The sequence below is a fragment of the Eucalyptus grandis genome, chromosome 3, assembly GCF_016545825.1.
Source record: "Eucalyptus grandis isolate ANBG69807.140 chromosome 3, ASM1654582v1, whole genome shotgun sequence".
NCBI classification, from domain to species: domain Eukaryota; kingdom Viridiplantae; phylum Streptophyta; class Magnoliopsida; order Myrtales; family Myrtaceae; genus Eucalyptus; species Eucalyptus grandis.
This window is the reverse complement of record NC_052614.1, coordinates 57938321-57952808: the sequence shown is the minus strand read 5'-3', so window position 1 is coordinate 57952808 and position 14488 is coordinate 57938321. Positions and strand designations below refer to the sequence as shown.

At 36.2% G+C, this 14488-nt stretch overlaps 1 protein-coding gene and 1 long non-coding RNA gene across 2 annotated transcripts; both read right to left on the bottom strand.

The window, feature by feature from the left end:
• Window positions 1-2032: 2032 nt before the first annotated feature.
• Window positions 2033-3577, bottom strand: LOC104437928 (transcription factor MYB123). The gene is made up of 4 exons (XM_039309839.1): window positions 3345-3577; window positions 2676-2805; window positions 2224-2473; window positions 2033-2131 (listed from the first exon to the last, which is right to left on the bottom strand). The coding sequence occupies exons 1-4, from the start codon at window positions 3481-3483 to the stop codon at window positions 2033-2035; spliced, it is 618 nt and encodes a 205-aa protein (XP_039165773.1). The 5' UTR covers window positions 3484-3577.
• An 8683-nt stretch (window positions 3578-12260) lies between these two features.
• LOC104440375 lies at window positions 12261-13653 on the bottom strand. The gene is made up of 3 exons (XR_005549213.1): window positions 13516-13653; window positions 13039-13095; window positions 12261-12540 (listed from the first exon to the last, which is right to left on the bottom strand). It is a non-coding gene; the product is annotated as an uncharacterized LOC104440375 (long non-coding RNA).
• Window positions 13654-14488: the final 835 nt, after the last annotated feature.

Here is a 14488-nt window from a genome sequence, read left to right as displayed (position 1 = left end):
TAAATTGTCACAATCAAAATCCAAATAAATCTTTACTTGAATCATATTTACTTAAAGCTAATCCAATAAACTAATAGATAAATTGTTCATAGCATATCAAATAACAAACAACCGGAATGATGAACACTTGCCTCATAGTGGCATAGTTCGTATCGTGTGTTTTCAACATCGGTTCAAAAATGATTGGTGTTGACCTCGATCCTTTGACCTTCTATGACCCGTTCCAAGACAAAAGACAAAAACATTGACCATTGTGCAAACGTGACCAACTTGAAGTGGATTCTCCTGTTGGGGCTCCATACAAAACGACAAACAGATAGAATCCCTCTTGTGCAATTGGACCTTGATGGTCATGTAGTGACAAAGAGAATGAACACATCAATCTCTGTCCATGATCCATGATCTCTCTTGAAGGAAAAGAGGAATCTATGTCATCCACCATTGCCAACTATTTAGTGATGTTTTTCAGGGCGCTTTACAATTGATATCACTGCGTACAAACAACTAAGGTGTTGCTCATGCTGCTCATGGACAATTGACTAACATGATTGGTGAATTTCGTCGCTTCTTTTGTCCCTTTATTGCCCAAGTCTTTATACTATCTGAGGCCTGCTTGTATGCTAGAGATTTAGGGCCTATTTGATAGATCGGAAATTAAATGCTGAAAATTTAAGTGGTCAATTTCAAGTGTTGATAATATTGACGGCTAATAATAGAATTAAAAGGCATCCAATGAAAATAAAAAAAAAAACGTGTAGTTAAGTATTATTGATCATTTTCCAAAAATAGAAAAAAAAAAAAGGTTATTACCGATATGTTTTATCATTATATTATGCAATATTGTAGTTGCCATTGAATATTTATGTATTAACCGAACTAAGTAATTCCTCTTTTACATATTGGATTAAGTGGAATTTTTACTCAATTAAAGTAAATTAAGTGTATTTTATCAAAGGTCATGCGACGAGTTTAATCTAATTAAATGCTAAATATTTGATGTTTTAGCGCTTACTTGGGTTATCAAATTAGTGCTTAGTCAAACCTAAAGATGGCCATGTTTGAGTTATCAGGTGGCCCGAATATCAACCGAACAGATAGAATGGGTAGCTTGTCTCATGATTTAGTCAAAACTCTTTCTCCCTTCCTTTAGACAATTTAAAGGGCAGTGCCAAAGAGGAGGCCTACAGTTACCCTTTATGTGGAACGTGGTCGTTGGCCCAACAAAGTCCTTTTATTTTTCTTTTCTTTTCCCTTTTTTGGGTTTGCATAAGTTCTGTTCATTGGGCAATTAACATATTAATTATTGTCACATGTGTAAATACTTTTGCGAACATCTATGTTCTGTCAATATATTTATATTACTGTATAAATTAAAGAAAATGTGATATTGAGAGATCTCACTACTATCCTCAATTACTCATTTTACAAAACCTGTATTCTTGTGAAATGCTTCAGTTAATGATATCTTTATTTTTCATAAATTTTAATATTCACATATATTTTCTTACAAAAATGTTCCTTAAAAAGGTTAAAACCAATTTTAGGAATGTGCATGTCCTTTTGCGATGTACTATAGTCGTATGACATAAAAAAACTGACAAAATCATTATTTAGACTAGTCAAGATAACCACCAATGAATCTTATAAATTACTTTCCAAAAGGGAATGTGAAATTCTCTTATTTTCAATCATTTAAATTTCTTTCCGAAATTCACTTACATTTTTAATTATTTATCCCTTTTCATATAGCTTCAAATTTATTTTCATTTTTATCCTCACGCATACATGTGAGGCCTTTTGCCAAAAAAGGGGTGGGGTGGGGGGGGGTTGGGGAAATAGAGGGAAAACTGAAACTCTTGATCTATTTCAACGAAGCGTTAGGCATTTCTGTCGTTATTCTAGCGACAAATCGATTGATTAAGATCATTGTCCTGGCAGTCGATGATGCCACCCAAATCAAGGTGCCTGCTGAGTGTTCTTGATCGATATCGATAAGAATGCGATGAGTCGTTGCACCATGGAAGGACTTGCATCAGCCCAGCAACTCAGCAACCCATGTAGACAGCATTTCCTCAGAAATCCACCCGTTTTGATTCCCTCCATCTTCATTGCCTTCAAAGAGCTCGGAGTGCTGATTCTCAGACATGCACATATCCTCGACATTGAGGTCCATCATCATGTTTTCCCATGAAATCGTGTCGTCCTCGCAATCTCCTCCCTCACCTTTTCTTCAATTGACTCCATCATTCTATCTGAAACGACGCCTTCTGAATTACACGGCTTACTCTCACGATGGGCATCGCCTTGTGATTCAGCCGTGGCGGTCTCATTTAAGGGCTTGTCATCCTCCCACTTTGAGTTCATTGGCTGGTCACCGTTTTCTTGGACTAGCTTCTTCTTTATGGTGGAGTTCCAGTAATTCTTTATCTCATTATCTGTCCGGCCAGGAAGCCTTCCCGCGATAAGAGCCCACCTAAAGAAAATGAATTAACACATGTTAATGCCAATCTCAATGATGTTCTTTGGGAACTGAAAATGGCTTTCGCAAACAACATGGTCAAGTGGCTCTCTTTGTTTAAAGGTGAATGACATAGCAATATATCATCACTTTGAATATCTCCTTCAAAAGACAGTCTTTAAGGTACGATGAGCTCATCACTCGAAGTGACGAATACCTGTTGCCTAGGAGCTTATGGAGCCTAACGATGAGTTCCTCTTCTTCAAGCGATATGTTTCCTCTCTTGATATCTGGTCTTAGGTAATTTAACCAACGAAGCCTACAGCTCTTTCCACACCTCCTGAGGCCTGCACATCAATTCCTTTCATTATTTTCAATGATTAGGAGATACAAAACAAGTGAGGATAAGAGCATCACTGATATGATTTACTTTCACAAATAAAGCACACTTTCCCCCAGCATAAAATGAAAGAAGAAATTCTCAGACCATTTGCTATGTCTAAATAACTCGGATTCATTTAAAACTATGCAGCATAATGTACTATTATTTGAATTTAATGATGGACTGAAGATGAAACATATTCATTGGAATGCACATTGGGTCACATGTTTGCGTGTTGCCCATAAACGTTTTTCAGGCATTCAAGTTCTATTGGAAAACAATTTATTGACCTTATATGCATGTATCGAATGTGGACTATTTATTTCAATGATGACGCTAACGCTAAGCAGCATATTGGTGCACTTATTGAATAACTGGTATTCTGTAAGTTCAGACATGCACTCCTAATATTCACAGTACGGTTTTTGAACATTTGTTTCTTTTTCTTTTCCTATGGCAGTTTGCAAGGAGAAATATAGTAAGATCCTAAATGCCTTTACTCACCTGTTACCTTACGAACTTTGCCCCATTTCCCTTGGCCATGAACTTTGACGTAATCGACGAGGATTTGATCTTCAACAGCCGACCAAACTCCTTTCTTCAACTTCAATCCATCTTTACCACTGCTAGGATTTCTGCCCATCTCTCTCTCTCTCTCTCTCGCATTCTAATGCTAAACTGTCTCGATGATGACAGATTATATAGAGAGTGCTGCATGTGCCGTTGATGTTCAACGCAGCTTATTTTATTAAATCACACCGTCCTTGCTGAGAGAAAGAGAGTTAAAAAGAAATGTTATTCCTGAACAGAACAGCAACGCGTATTAAACGATAATAGATTATTCCAAATGAGAAATCCGAAAACCAGTTTTGAGAAAGTCGCGTGCAATTTTGAAATACTATATGGAATCGAATAAAGGTGTGGTTTTGACCGATAGATATGGTCTGCCTATAATTTCAAGGACGAGATCCATTTAAATTGAATTGTTTGTATGGTCATTGATTCATGCAGATTTGCCATTTAATTGTACTCATGAGTTCCCTGCATTCATTGCCTTTAAAAGGCCTAGAACAAAAGGTTTTAACTAACCTAACCATTTCGGTTCCAGGATGGTTTTGGAAGTAACTCAATGGGAAGTCTTTAGATTACTAACTAGCAATTCATCCTTGACTCGTCGACTACCTAAGCGCAACTTTTGAAAAGTTAAGTTTCACCAAGTTTGAGTAATGAGTCATAATTAGAGGATATGATGTAATCACTTCAAAATTTATAGAATTGCTCAAAGACATAAAAGAAACTAGTTTAAGTGGGCCTTGATTCAAGCAGGCACCCTAATATAGAAAATGAGTATAACACAACATCTTAATACTTAATCGCAATTTATAAATGTAATTAAATAGTCAGATAGTGTTTGTGTCAAACAACGCAAATGTATTTAAAACCTGTAAAACCGTAAAATCACCAACTTTTGTTATTGCTTTAATTGATGGAATCCAAAGCTAAAGCTTTGAATTTTGAATTGAGACCTTGTTTTTCAATCACCAAGCTGTCTCTATTGAGTTAAAAGGCATATCGAGTTAAGATGAAGTTAGAGGTTGAGAAACCAAGTTTGACATAGGCCGATTTTAAACACCCATCTCAAGTCAAGTTTGTGCTGTAAACTACGTAAAATCTAATTGGGTTAGTTTTACCTCCTTTCTTCTCGAACCTCCGTTGATTTCATTACCACTCGTTGGACTTGTTAGGTGCGTTCCAACCATCGTGACGGAAGCCGCTAACCCCACAAGTAGATTAATTTAACACCTCAAAGAGAACGACCTCCGGCGACTGAACCCTAATTTTTCGCAGCATAAAACCAATCAAAGATCAACAAGTTTCCAAGAACACCGGCCTGAGCTGGCCTGCGGCTCATTCCTGTATCCAACCAAGCCTCGGGTTCCCTCCCGTTATGTCGGATTTGCGTTCTTAATGTAGACACGTGCTTCGCCACATTAATTTTATATACAGCAACCAAGTACAGCTCAGAGAATATCTAACTTCCCAGCTCATTAAGCCATAGATCATGAGGAGAAAGTTTGGTGTGTATATTGTCTTTTTATGTGTTGCCCGCTGGTCCAGAGCAAAAGACAGGTGCTGTGTTGCATATGATGGCATCACGTGTATGATTAGAATGAGTACGATCATGTAGAAAAGAGAGGGGCACAGACTGTGATTCGCTTGATTTCCTGGCATCATACAGGTGTATACTTTGGTGTGTGTGGCCGGTTTGGAGAGAGTGATATTAACTAGGCTCTGATCTTGTTAGTTGAGAAAATCTTTTGATTTGAGGATGTGTTAAAGAACATTTTATGTATGCATTATCAACTAGTTTCCTACAAGTTTCTAAGGAAAATCTCCGGAACTGATGGTGCATTTAGTAATGGCAGTACTCCTGGCTAGAAAATTAGAGGTCACCCATTCAAATCTTAACAATAGTGAGTGATATCTTTTGAGTTTAAGCTACCTACACTGGTCAAAAGTTTGAACTTGATCGGTTTACGAGACTCGTTGGATGTTGTAACATAAGATTTTAAGGGAAAAACGTATTTGCAATGCGACATGTGATCCGACAAAAATGTATAATGTCGTTGCAAGACTAGCATCTCTTATCATATATTAGGATTCATTAATTTTCAAGAAACACCATAGAAACTAATATTTGATGAAGTCACTTCTTTCTTATTTCAATTTTTTCATTGCAAAATTGAACATATATAGTTGTGTCAATAAATCATAATTATTTTGCAACCTCATGGTTTAGGAGTAAGAAGGCTAGCTACTTAAACTCTTGCCCCCATTGAACTTCCGTCAGCAGTGAAACTCTTGAAATACTTCATCAAAGCACTTGTACAACTCTTTAGTTTTATAATGATCCCATCGCTGATGCCGTGGCGGCTCTTTTCAAAAAGTTGAACAATGAAGGAAAAGAAAAATAAAATAGCATAAAATTTTCTCAAAAGGCTAGGCCTAGTACCCAGTATTTTTTATTGCTCCGGCACCTTGGCCAAAGTCGATGGAGGCTGGTCTTGAGAACTTAATGCTCGTGGCTTGAGTTCCTAGCGCCTGTGCCTTAGTACATGGAGGCTGGCTCTAGTCTACATAAGCCAGGCTCAGACCTTAAAACTCATACGCAAATCTCTAGTGCTTGAGCACGAGTTTGAATCCATTGAGGCCAAGCTTAGAAAGCTAATGCATGTGCTTAGATCTCTTGTGCCGAGCCTCAGTCCATCGAGGTTAAGGCTCGAGATCCTAGTGCTCGTGCCTAGGTCTTTGATGCTTGGGCTTTGGTCCATTGAGACTGAGCCTGAGACTTTGATGCTTGTATTTTGGTCCCCAACACTTGAGCTTGAGACCCCATGCTCATGCCTAGAGCCCTGCGCTCGAGCTCAAGTCCATTGGGCTGAAAATTAGGTCCCTAAAGCCCAAGCAAGGATTTATCGAGGCTAGGCCGGGTCCATTGAGGCCAACCCCAAAACCCTACTGCCCTTGTTTGATTCATCAGCTAACCATGGACAAGTCACTAGTGCCTAGTGTATATCTATAGAGAAAAATTAAATTGGATTTTTCTTTTTAAACCATGGAAAATATTTTCCAATTATTTTTCTGATTTCAACCAAATACCAGAAAAATATTACAATTTTCCTAGAAAATGACATCTTGAAAAATATTTTCTAGAAATGTAATGCTTTTTTTTTAACAAATGAAGCCCTAAAATAAAGCGTCATCATTTTCAATGAGTTTCCAAAGTTGAAAACAAAAAAGGATACATGATGGAACGAGTGATATTTCATCAACATGTCATGTGGTGTAGATTATATAAGAAATTTCTCCCATAAGTAATTCATAAGTACATAGACATTTAGTCCAAGGTGATATTAATTTTTTTTTTTTGGACAATACATGTGTGGATATGTGTACGGGTCAAGTATCTTAAGATGATGTTCTCCAAGAGAGATCTTGGGGCCACATGACTTCGGCAAAAACAAGAAAGAGTTTATTTAATTTAAGCAGAATTCCATTGTTCTGCTCCAAACAATATAATTTTTTTTTTTCTCGGTGCTTATAATAAATTTCAATAACTGTTCTAAGTGTAAAAAAAAAAAAAGTTAGTGAAAAATGGCTGGCGATTTTCTCTAAGTAACTTGCGGCTAATGTACCGACATTTTCATAAAATTATCAATTTTAACGGTTTTTGCAAGTTAGTAATTTCTATACTAACTTACCAATTTTTATTTACATGTACTTACTAATGCTTCAATATGAAACTACCAATCTAAATTAAAGGGCTTTATCGAATTTTGTCAGATTAGATTACTTTTGCGTTACCAAATCTCATAAAAAAATACCAATGTTCATTTCTTTCAAGTTACCAACTTTCCCTTGAAATACTATTTTTTATTTGAGTTGCCTAGTGACCTCATATGTGCCCACTCTTTCAAAGATTACAAACCTAAATTAGCATAACCCACCAACTTTTCTCCTCTAAACTAACATCTACTATTCAGCTACCAACTCTCATTTAAATTACTTACCAACATTTATTTATTTTCTTTTGACATTTTTCAAATTTTATAATTGTTTTCAAGCTTTTTTGCTCATTTTGTAGCTATGCGTTAAATTTACCTACTTTTCCAAGAATCTATTAACCTTAATAGAGTAACTTATAGAATTTTATCTAATACCTACTAGTTTTGAATTACTAACTCTCATTTGAGTTATTGCCAATTTTTTTATTTTATTTTAATTGCCAATTTTATCTACCTTTATTAATTAAGCTTTATATTGCATTTCATATGAAATTACTAACAATAATTTAAATGATTCATCGGCTTTTCTCTAGATAATTATTAACTATTTCTGGGTTATCAACTTTCGAGTTAGTTACCAACAGATGTTTTGATATTTAAATTCCTATAGAAGTTGGTATATTTATGAAGACAAAAGAATTGTTGGTAATTTGTAATATTGGAAAGAAAGACAAATAAATTTAGTAAAAGATGAAAGTCGATCATTTCTAAATAGTCAAAAAGAGTTGTCGCGACCTTCCCCTCAGCAAAGATAGCTTGTGGATTACTAAGTCCAGAGATGGCACTAACTCTCTCAAACTTTACCAATCGCAATTTTGGGTTGAATCAATTTTAACATGCAAACAAGAGTCACCACTAACCACTTATTGGAATATTGATTAAACATCTAAGTAAAGTATGGGAGAATACTTTACTTCTACGAATTAGAGATTTAATGGGTTTGGAGACTTGATAATGCCATATCAATTTAACGTCGTTTCGGTGTCCTTTTCTCTTTATTTTTAGAAATATATTTTTTTCTTTTTTTCTTTTTTAAATTTATTAACCCTAACTAGGCCTAACTAACATAAATATGGATTAGTTCAAAATATGATTATCACATTAAACAAGCTTAAATCGGCCATTTCAAGATTGAAATTTGGTTTGGGTATTTCGTCGCCTAGTATATGTTAGGCAGCCCAAACCAGTTTCCCCGGAACCAATTTCACACCCATATGTAATACATTAAAAAAAAACTTTGAGCAAAATCCACTAGATCCAAATGAAAGTATGAACACACAGAATTTCATATGCAGCAAACGCCTCGGAGAATGACTGACCACACGTATCAAACCAGTCCCTCCAAATAGCCTATATGGCTGATTCAGAGCGTGTTCCAGTCATGGCCCAGGGCGGATCGATTCAAGACACATGAATTTCGATGGTTCTCATGGCCATTTCTATAAACAGCTTGCATGCATTGGAAACGTTGGCTCTACTTAAACCGACACTGGAACGTCAATATGATCATGCTTCATCAAACAACACCTCGGATTTTCAATGATTTGCACATGGGTGGTATAGACGGTTCTCGCCTTGGGCTTTACCGAAACAGGGCAGAGCAAGAGAGGAGGAGTACCCGGTTGTCTGCGACGCCTGAGATGGGATGAGCGGTAGAATCGACGGATTAAGCACCTGCGGTCGTCCACGAAAGGAGCTGAGACAAGTGAGTGAAGCACCGGCGAGGTTCAAGCTTATCGGGCTATCTCGGCCAAAAACAGGGGAAGGCAGGGTGCGGCCGCTGAGGGCTAGGGCGGTGCTTTTGGCTGCGCTTACAGGTCCAGCTAGACTCAGGAGGTCTAAACACGTCTCTTTCTTCTCTGCTTTTTCAGCCTGCCCGTACCTCGTCTTCTAATCTTTCTCTTCTATACGCTAAACAACGCTCCCATCTGCTGCTATTCCTCTGCTTCAGTCAACGTTCGATCTCAGCCCATGCTCTGGTCTCTTCTGATCCCTTGAATTTTGCCATGTTTTGCGGGTTGTCCATGCCTGTTTGCTTTTCTTTTTATTTCCAGATCTTCTTGTGTGCTTTCACGTTTCCCACGCATTCCAAGGAACGTTCTGTTCTGTGTGCTATTCACACTCGGCCAACCTTCACTCTCTTCTTTTCTTTTTATTGTAATTTATTTTTTTACTATTTTTGCTCTTTTTATTATATATATTCTTTATGCTATTATTTTTATGTCATATTTTTGAGAACAAGTTCTAAGGAAATTAATCTCAACTAGGAGCTATGCTAAATGCATGAGTAATTTAATATGCACGAATTTAATGAGATATATTTTTTGTGGAAAACAAATTTTACTTTTATAAAAAAATGCAAAAATTTATGTGTCAACAAGAGTTAGTGTTAGCTAGCTATTAGCTAGCAAGTTACTAGGAAATTAGGTGACTACTAACTTTTTTTATCAATTACTTTTGACACTTACCAACTCTTTTTTTTTTTTTAATAAAAAAATTAGCGAGAACAATATGTAGTATGCTTAATGTACATCCTCCTTCAGCTTGCTTTGAGTTGTGATTTTGAGGATCTCTATTCTAAAAAGTTTAAATTGTGAAATGAAAAACTGATTTAATATTGTAATTTTATTTTTCATGTTTTCCTTTAATTGGGGAGGATAAATCTAAATGTTGAAGTTTGGATCCACTTTTGATGAAGTCTGAAATAAACTCTAGTGGAGTTTTGATTAATGCAAATAATCATTTTTTACAATTCTATACGACTTTTTTTTCTTGCAAAGTTTATGTTAACATCGATAGTTTAGAAATATATATATAACGATAGTTGTCAACCCATGCAACATATAAGCATCTCGCTAGTATCAATTTATTTCTACCTTAAGATTCCAAGTCGAGCCAAGAATTGAGCTTTTTCATGACTAGATTGCCATATTTCTAACTTATGATTCACGGTGAAGCCAAGAAAAATAAATGGAGAGTCCAATCCAAGCCAGTTTCATTTTTCCTTCTCAAACTCCTAAATTATCGCCACCATCACATGAATTGGGCCCCAAGATATTACCTTTATGGTATGATCTAATTAAAGGCTGGTTCCTTTTCTATGACCTTTCCAAGACAAAAGACAGAAACATCGAGCATTGTGCAAACATGACCCACTTGAAGTGGATTTTCCTGTTGGGCTCCATACAAAAGGACAAACGGATAGAATCCCTCTCGTCCAATTGACTTTGATGGTCACGTAGTTACAGAGAATGGACACATCAATCTCTGTCTATGATCTCTCTTGAAGGAAAAAAAGGAATCTATGTCATTCACCGTTGCCAACTGTGCTTTATAATTGATATCACTGCATATAAACAATCAAGGTGTTGCTCATGCTGCTCATGAAGAATTGACCAACATGATTGGTGAATTATGTCGCTTCTTTTGTCCTTTTATTGCCCAAGTCTTTATGCTATCATCGTTCCGTTGCATCGAGGCTTGCTTGTATGCCGGAGATTTAGGGCCTATTTCATAAATCGGAAATTAAATGCTGAAAATTTAAGTGGTCAATTTCAAGTGTTGATAATATTGACGGCTGAGATAGAACTAAAAGGTGTGATGAAATTTTTTTTTTTTTAAAAAAAAAAGTGTAGTTGAGTATTATTGATCATTTTCCAAAAACAGAAAAAAAAAAAAGGTCATTACTGACATGTTTTATCATTATATTACACAATAATGTAGTCGCCATTGAATATTTTTGTATTGACCGAATTAAGTAATTCCTCTTTTACATATTGGATTAAGTGGAATTTTTACTCAATTAAAGTAATTTAAGTGTATTTTATCAAAGGTCATCCAACGAGTTTATGTGGAACGTGGTCGTTGGCCCAACAAAATCCTTTTATTTTTCTTTTCTTTTCCTTTTTGTGGGTTTGCATAAGTTCTGTTTGTTGGGCAAATTAACATATTAATTCTTGTGAAATGTGTGTAAATACTTTTGCGAACATCTATGTTCTGTCAATATATTTGTATTATTGTATAAAGTAAAGAAAATATGATAATGAGAGATCTCGCTACTATCCTCAATTACTCATTTCACAAAATCTGTATTTTTGTGAAATGCTTCAGTTAATGATATCTTTATTTTTCATAAATTTTTAATATTCACATATATTGTCTTACAAAAATGTTCCTTAAAAAGGTTAAAACCAATTTTAGGAATGTATATGTCCTTTTTTGAGATGTATTACAGTTGTATAACATAACAAAACTAACAAAATCATTATTTAGACTAGTCAAGATAACCACCAATGAATCTTATAAATTACTTTCCAAAGGGAATGTGAAATTTTTTTCAATCATTTAAATTTCTTTCCGAAATTCACTTGCATTTTAATTATTTATCCCTTTTCATATAGATTCAAATTTATTTTCATTTTATCCACACGCATACATGTGTGGCCTTTTGCCAAAAAAAGGTGGGGCGGGGGTGTTGGGAAATAGAGGAAAACTGAAACTCTTGATCTATTTCAACGAAGCGTAAGGCATTTCTGTCGTTATTCTAGCGACAAATCGATTGATTAAGATCATTGTTCTTGCAGTCGATGATGCCACCCAAATCAAGGTGCTGCTGAGTGTTCTTGATCGATATCGATAAGAATGCGATGAGTCATTGCACCATGGAAGGACTTTGCATCAGCCCAGCAACTCAGCAACCCATGTAGACAGCATTTCCTCAGAAATCCACCCGTTTTGATTTCCTCCATCTTCATTGCCTTCAAAGAGCTCAGTGCTGATTCTCAGACATGCACATATCCTCGACATTGAGGTCCATCATCATGTTTTCCCATGAAATCGTGTCGTCCTCACAATCTCCTCCCTCACCTTTTTCTTCAATTGATTCCATCATTCTATCTGAAACGACGCCTTCTGAATTACACGGCTTACTCTCACGATGGGCATCGCCTTGTGATTCAGCCGTGGCGGTCATTTAAGGGCTTATCTCGAAGACCATTTGGTTACAGCCTCCATCAGGTCAAAGTTCATGTAATTATCGTCAGCCAAATATCGAATTGGGTAGTTTTTTATCACCAGTCTAAACAACTTAATATGCCGTCCCTCCACAACTTTTATGATCAGTTTTTTCGCGAAATTGGTATCCCACATCAACTCCGGAAAATATTTAAGACATAAATCCACAATTTCAAAGACTCCGCGAGATGCAGCATCAAGGACAACGCCTGAAGTCAATATATACTCGAGTATTTCGGGAGTACTTGTACCACTCTTTATCTCGGTAAGAGCTTGTTTTGCAAACTCAAGCGAGTAATAGTGCCTCAACTTCGATTCTCCACTTCTTTTGATGAAAGGTGCTGCACGTAACATCAGAGAAGCAAATTTTCCAATGATGAAGAATCCAAAGGTTAAAGAAGCTTTCACATTTGCACTATATGCTTATGTATATTTAGTAGCTCAGAGAAAAAAAATATTAATTGAGAAAATAAACTTGATATGGCTTGGCAATCAAAATGTGGGCATCAGAACATATAGATCTATTGATGAACACACACAATGTCATATGAGAAAAAAAGTGTTCTTTTTTTCTTCTTTTTTTTGGGAAAAAGGGTAGATTCAACGAGGATCGATAGATATGGTTTCCATTGAATATTTTTGTAAATTCACCTAATGGATATATGTAGTTCAAACATTGAATTAAATTGATTAGAATCAAATCTTCTCGTAATGTACGAATGATGAGCCAGTCTATATTTATTACTATGATCTCAAAGGGATGTACTGATAGTATCTATAATACACTTTAAATTGAGAGATTACTGTTTTTCTTTGCATAACATGGCAATATCGTATACCTGGTATTGTGGCAAGATTCCATAGTGATATCTTGATCCAATCAAGTGCTTTTAGTACTACCACCACAAAGAGGAGAGAATAAATCATGTCAGGAAATTAGGAATTGATGATGAACAAAAAGATACATATAGCACAATCATGAATTGAAAATTGCTCATGCTTTATAATGCTTGGTTATGTTTAAAAACAACTTGTATCAATCAATCTCCATGACCTGAAATCCAAAATCTACAATTCTCAATAAGCCTACTTGGCAATTTGACAATGACTAAGACTTCTCCACTAGCTTTTCAAATGTTACAATAGATATTAATTTGTGACATAAATCATCGTTAAGATTTTAGTTTGTATACATAGATGCAGTCCTTGTTCCTGAACTTTTTTGTAAAATAAGATCCCTGAATGATATGCTTTTTTTTTTCTTTTCTTTTTTTTGTTGGTGTTAGTCCATCCACTAAACAGATCAATAAAAATACCTCGAGCCAATTTTGTGTCCTTGGAGTCGTCAAATGATGTATCGACCAAGCAGAGAGGGATAACTAAAAATGGGAACAAATAGAGTGAACGCTACGTGGATGGAGTTGCTTGAATTGCACGTATCCAACAAAAGAAGCGCAGCCAATACCTACATTTGTAAATACATTTTTCCCAAAAATTGAGATGAGCTCCACTACGGAAGTGAAGAGGAACTATCGCCAAGAAATCCAAACAGCCCACGCCATCAGTGTCCTTGGATGTTGTTGAGCCAGGGTATTTGCGAGCTAAATATAAGCATATGTCTTTTGGGACGCAAGAACAAAAAAGTTAATTCAAGAAAATATGAGACAAGATGAGTCTGTGTGAAATCCTACCCAAATGGCCGGCATCGATAAGACTGAACATGATGTTAGAAGATGGGGCGCATGTTGAACGCCTGGCCAAGTACCAGATGGCCTCCTTTTGCGAAGGAGCATAATTAGTAGCAAGGTCTAGGGCACGCGCTCTACTATCACATCCGGCATCAGCTTTGTCTATTAATGCCTTTACCATCTTTAATCTTCCTCCCTGAGCAGCATAGCGAAGGGCTCTATTAGGATTGAGATCTTCATAAACCCGAGGGAATCGCTTGACCAGGTTCTCAACCAACTGATCTTGTGTGGCCATAATCGCAATATCAAGCACAGTAAAAGACTCATCTTCTATAGTCATAATTTTGGCCTTCAATGCTGCATGATCTTTATTGAGGATTTTCTTGATAGTTTTCCAATCACCTCTCAGTGCGGCATCAAAGAGTGATCGATGGTTCTCATTCTCATTGACGACCGCTCTTGGTTGGACTGCAAATAAAAAATTCCTTAGCCTTTCGTAATTTTTGATTTTCAGATCAAGTGCAATCATATAACTTGCTCAAAGTTCCGATAAAACATGGATGCAAGTGAAGAGGTGGTGGTTTACTCAACGGACCTTTTC

Coding starts and splice junctions, on each gene's coding strand:
- LOC104437928 (XM_039309839.1), bottom strand. CDS start 3,483: ATGGGCAGAAATCCTAGCAGTGGTAAAGATGGATTGAAGTTGAAGAAA. Junction 2,806..3,344: donor CAAAGTTCGTAAGGTAACAG/GTGAGTAAAGGC, acceptor ATTGATGTGCAG/GCCTCAGGAGGTGTGGAAAG. Junction 2,132..2,223: donor TGGAGTCAATTGAAGAAAAG/GTGAGGGAGGAG, acceptor TCTGAGAATCAG/CACTCCGAGCTCTTTGAAGG.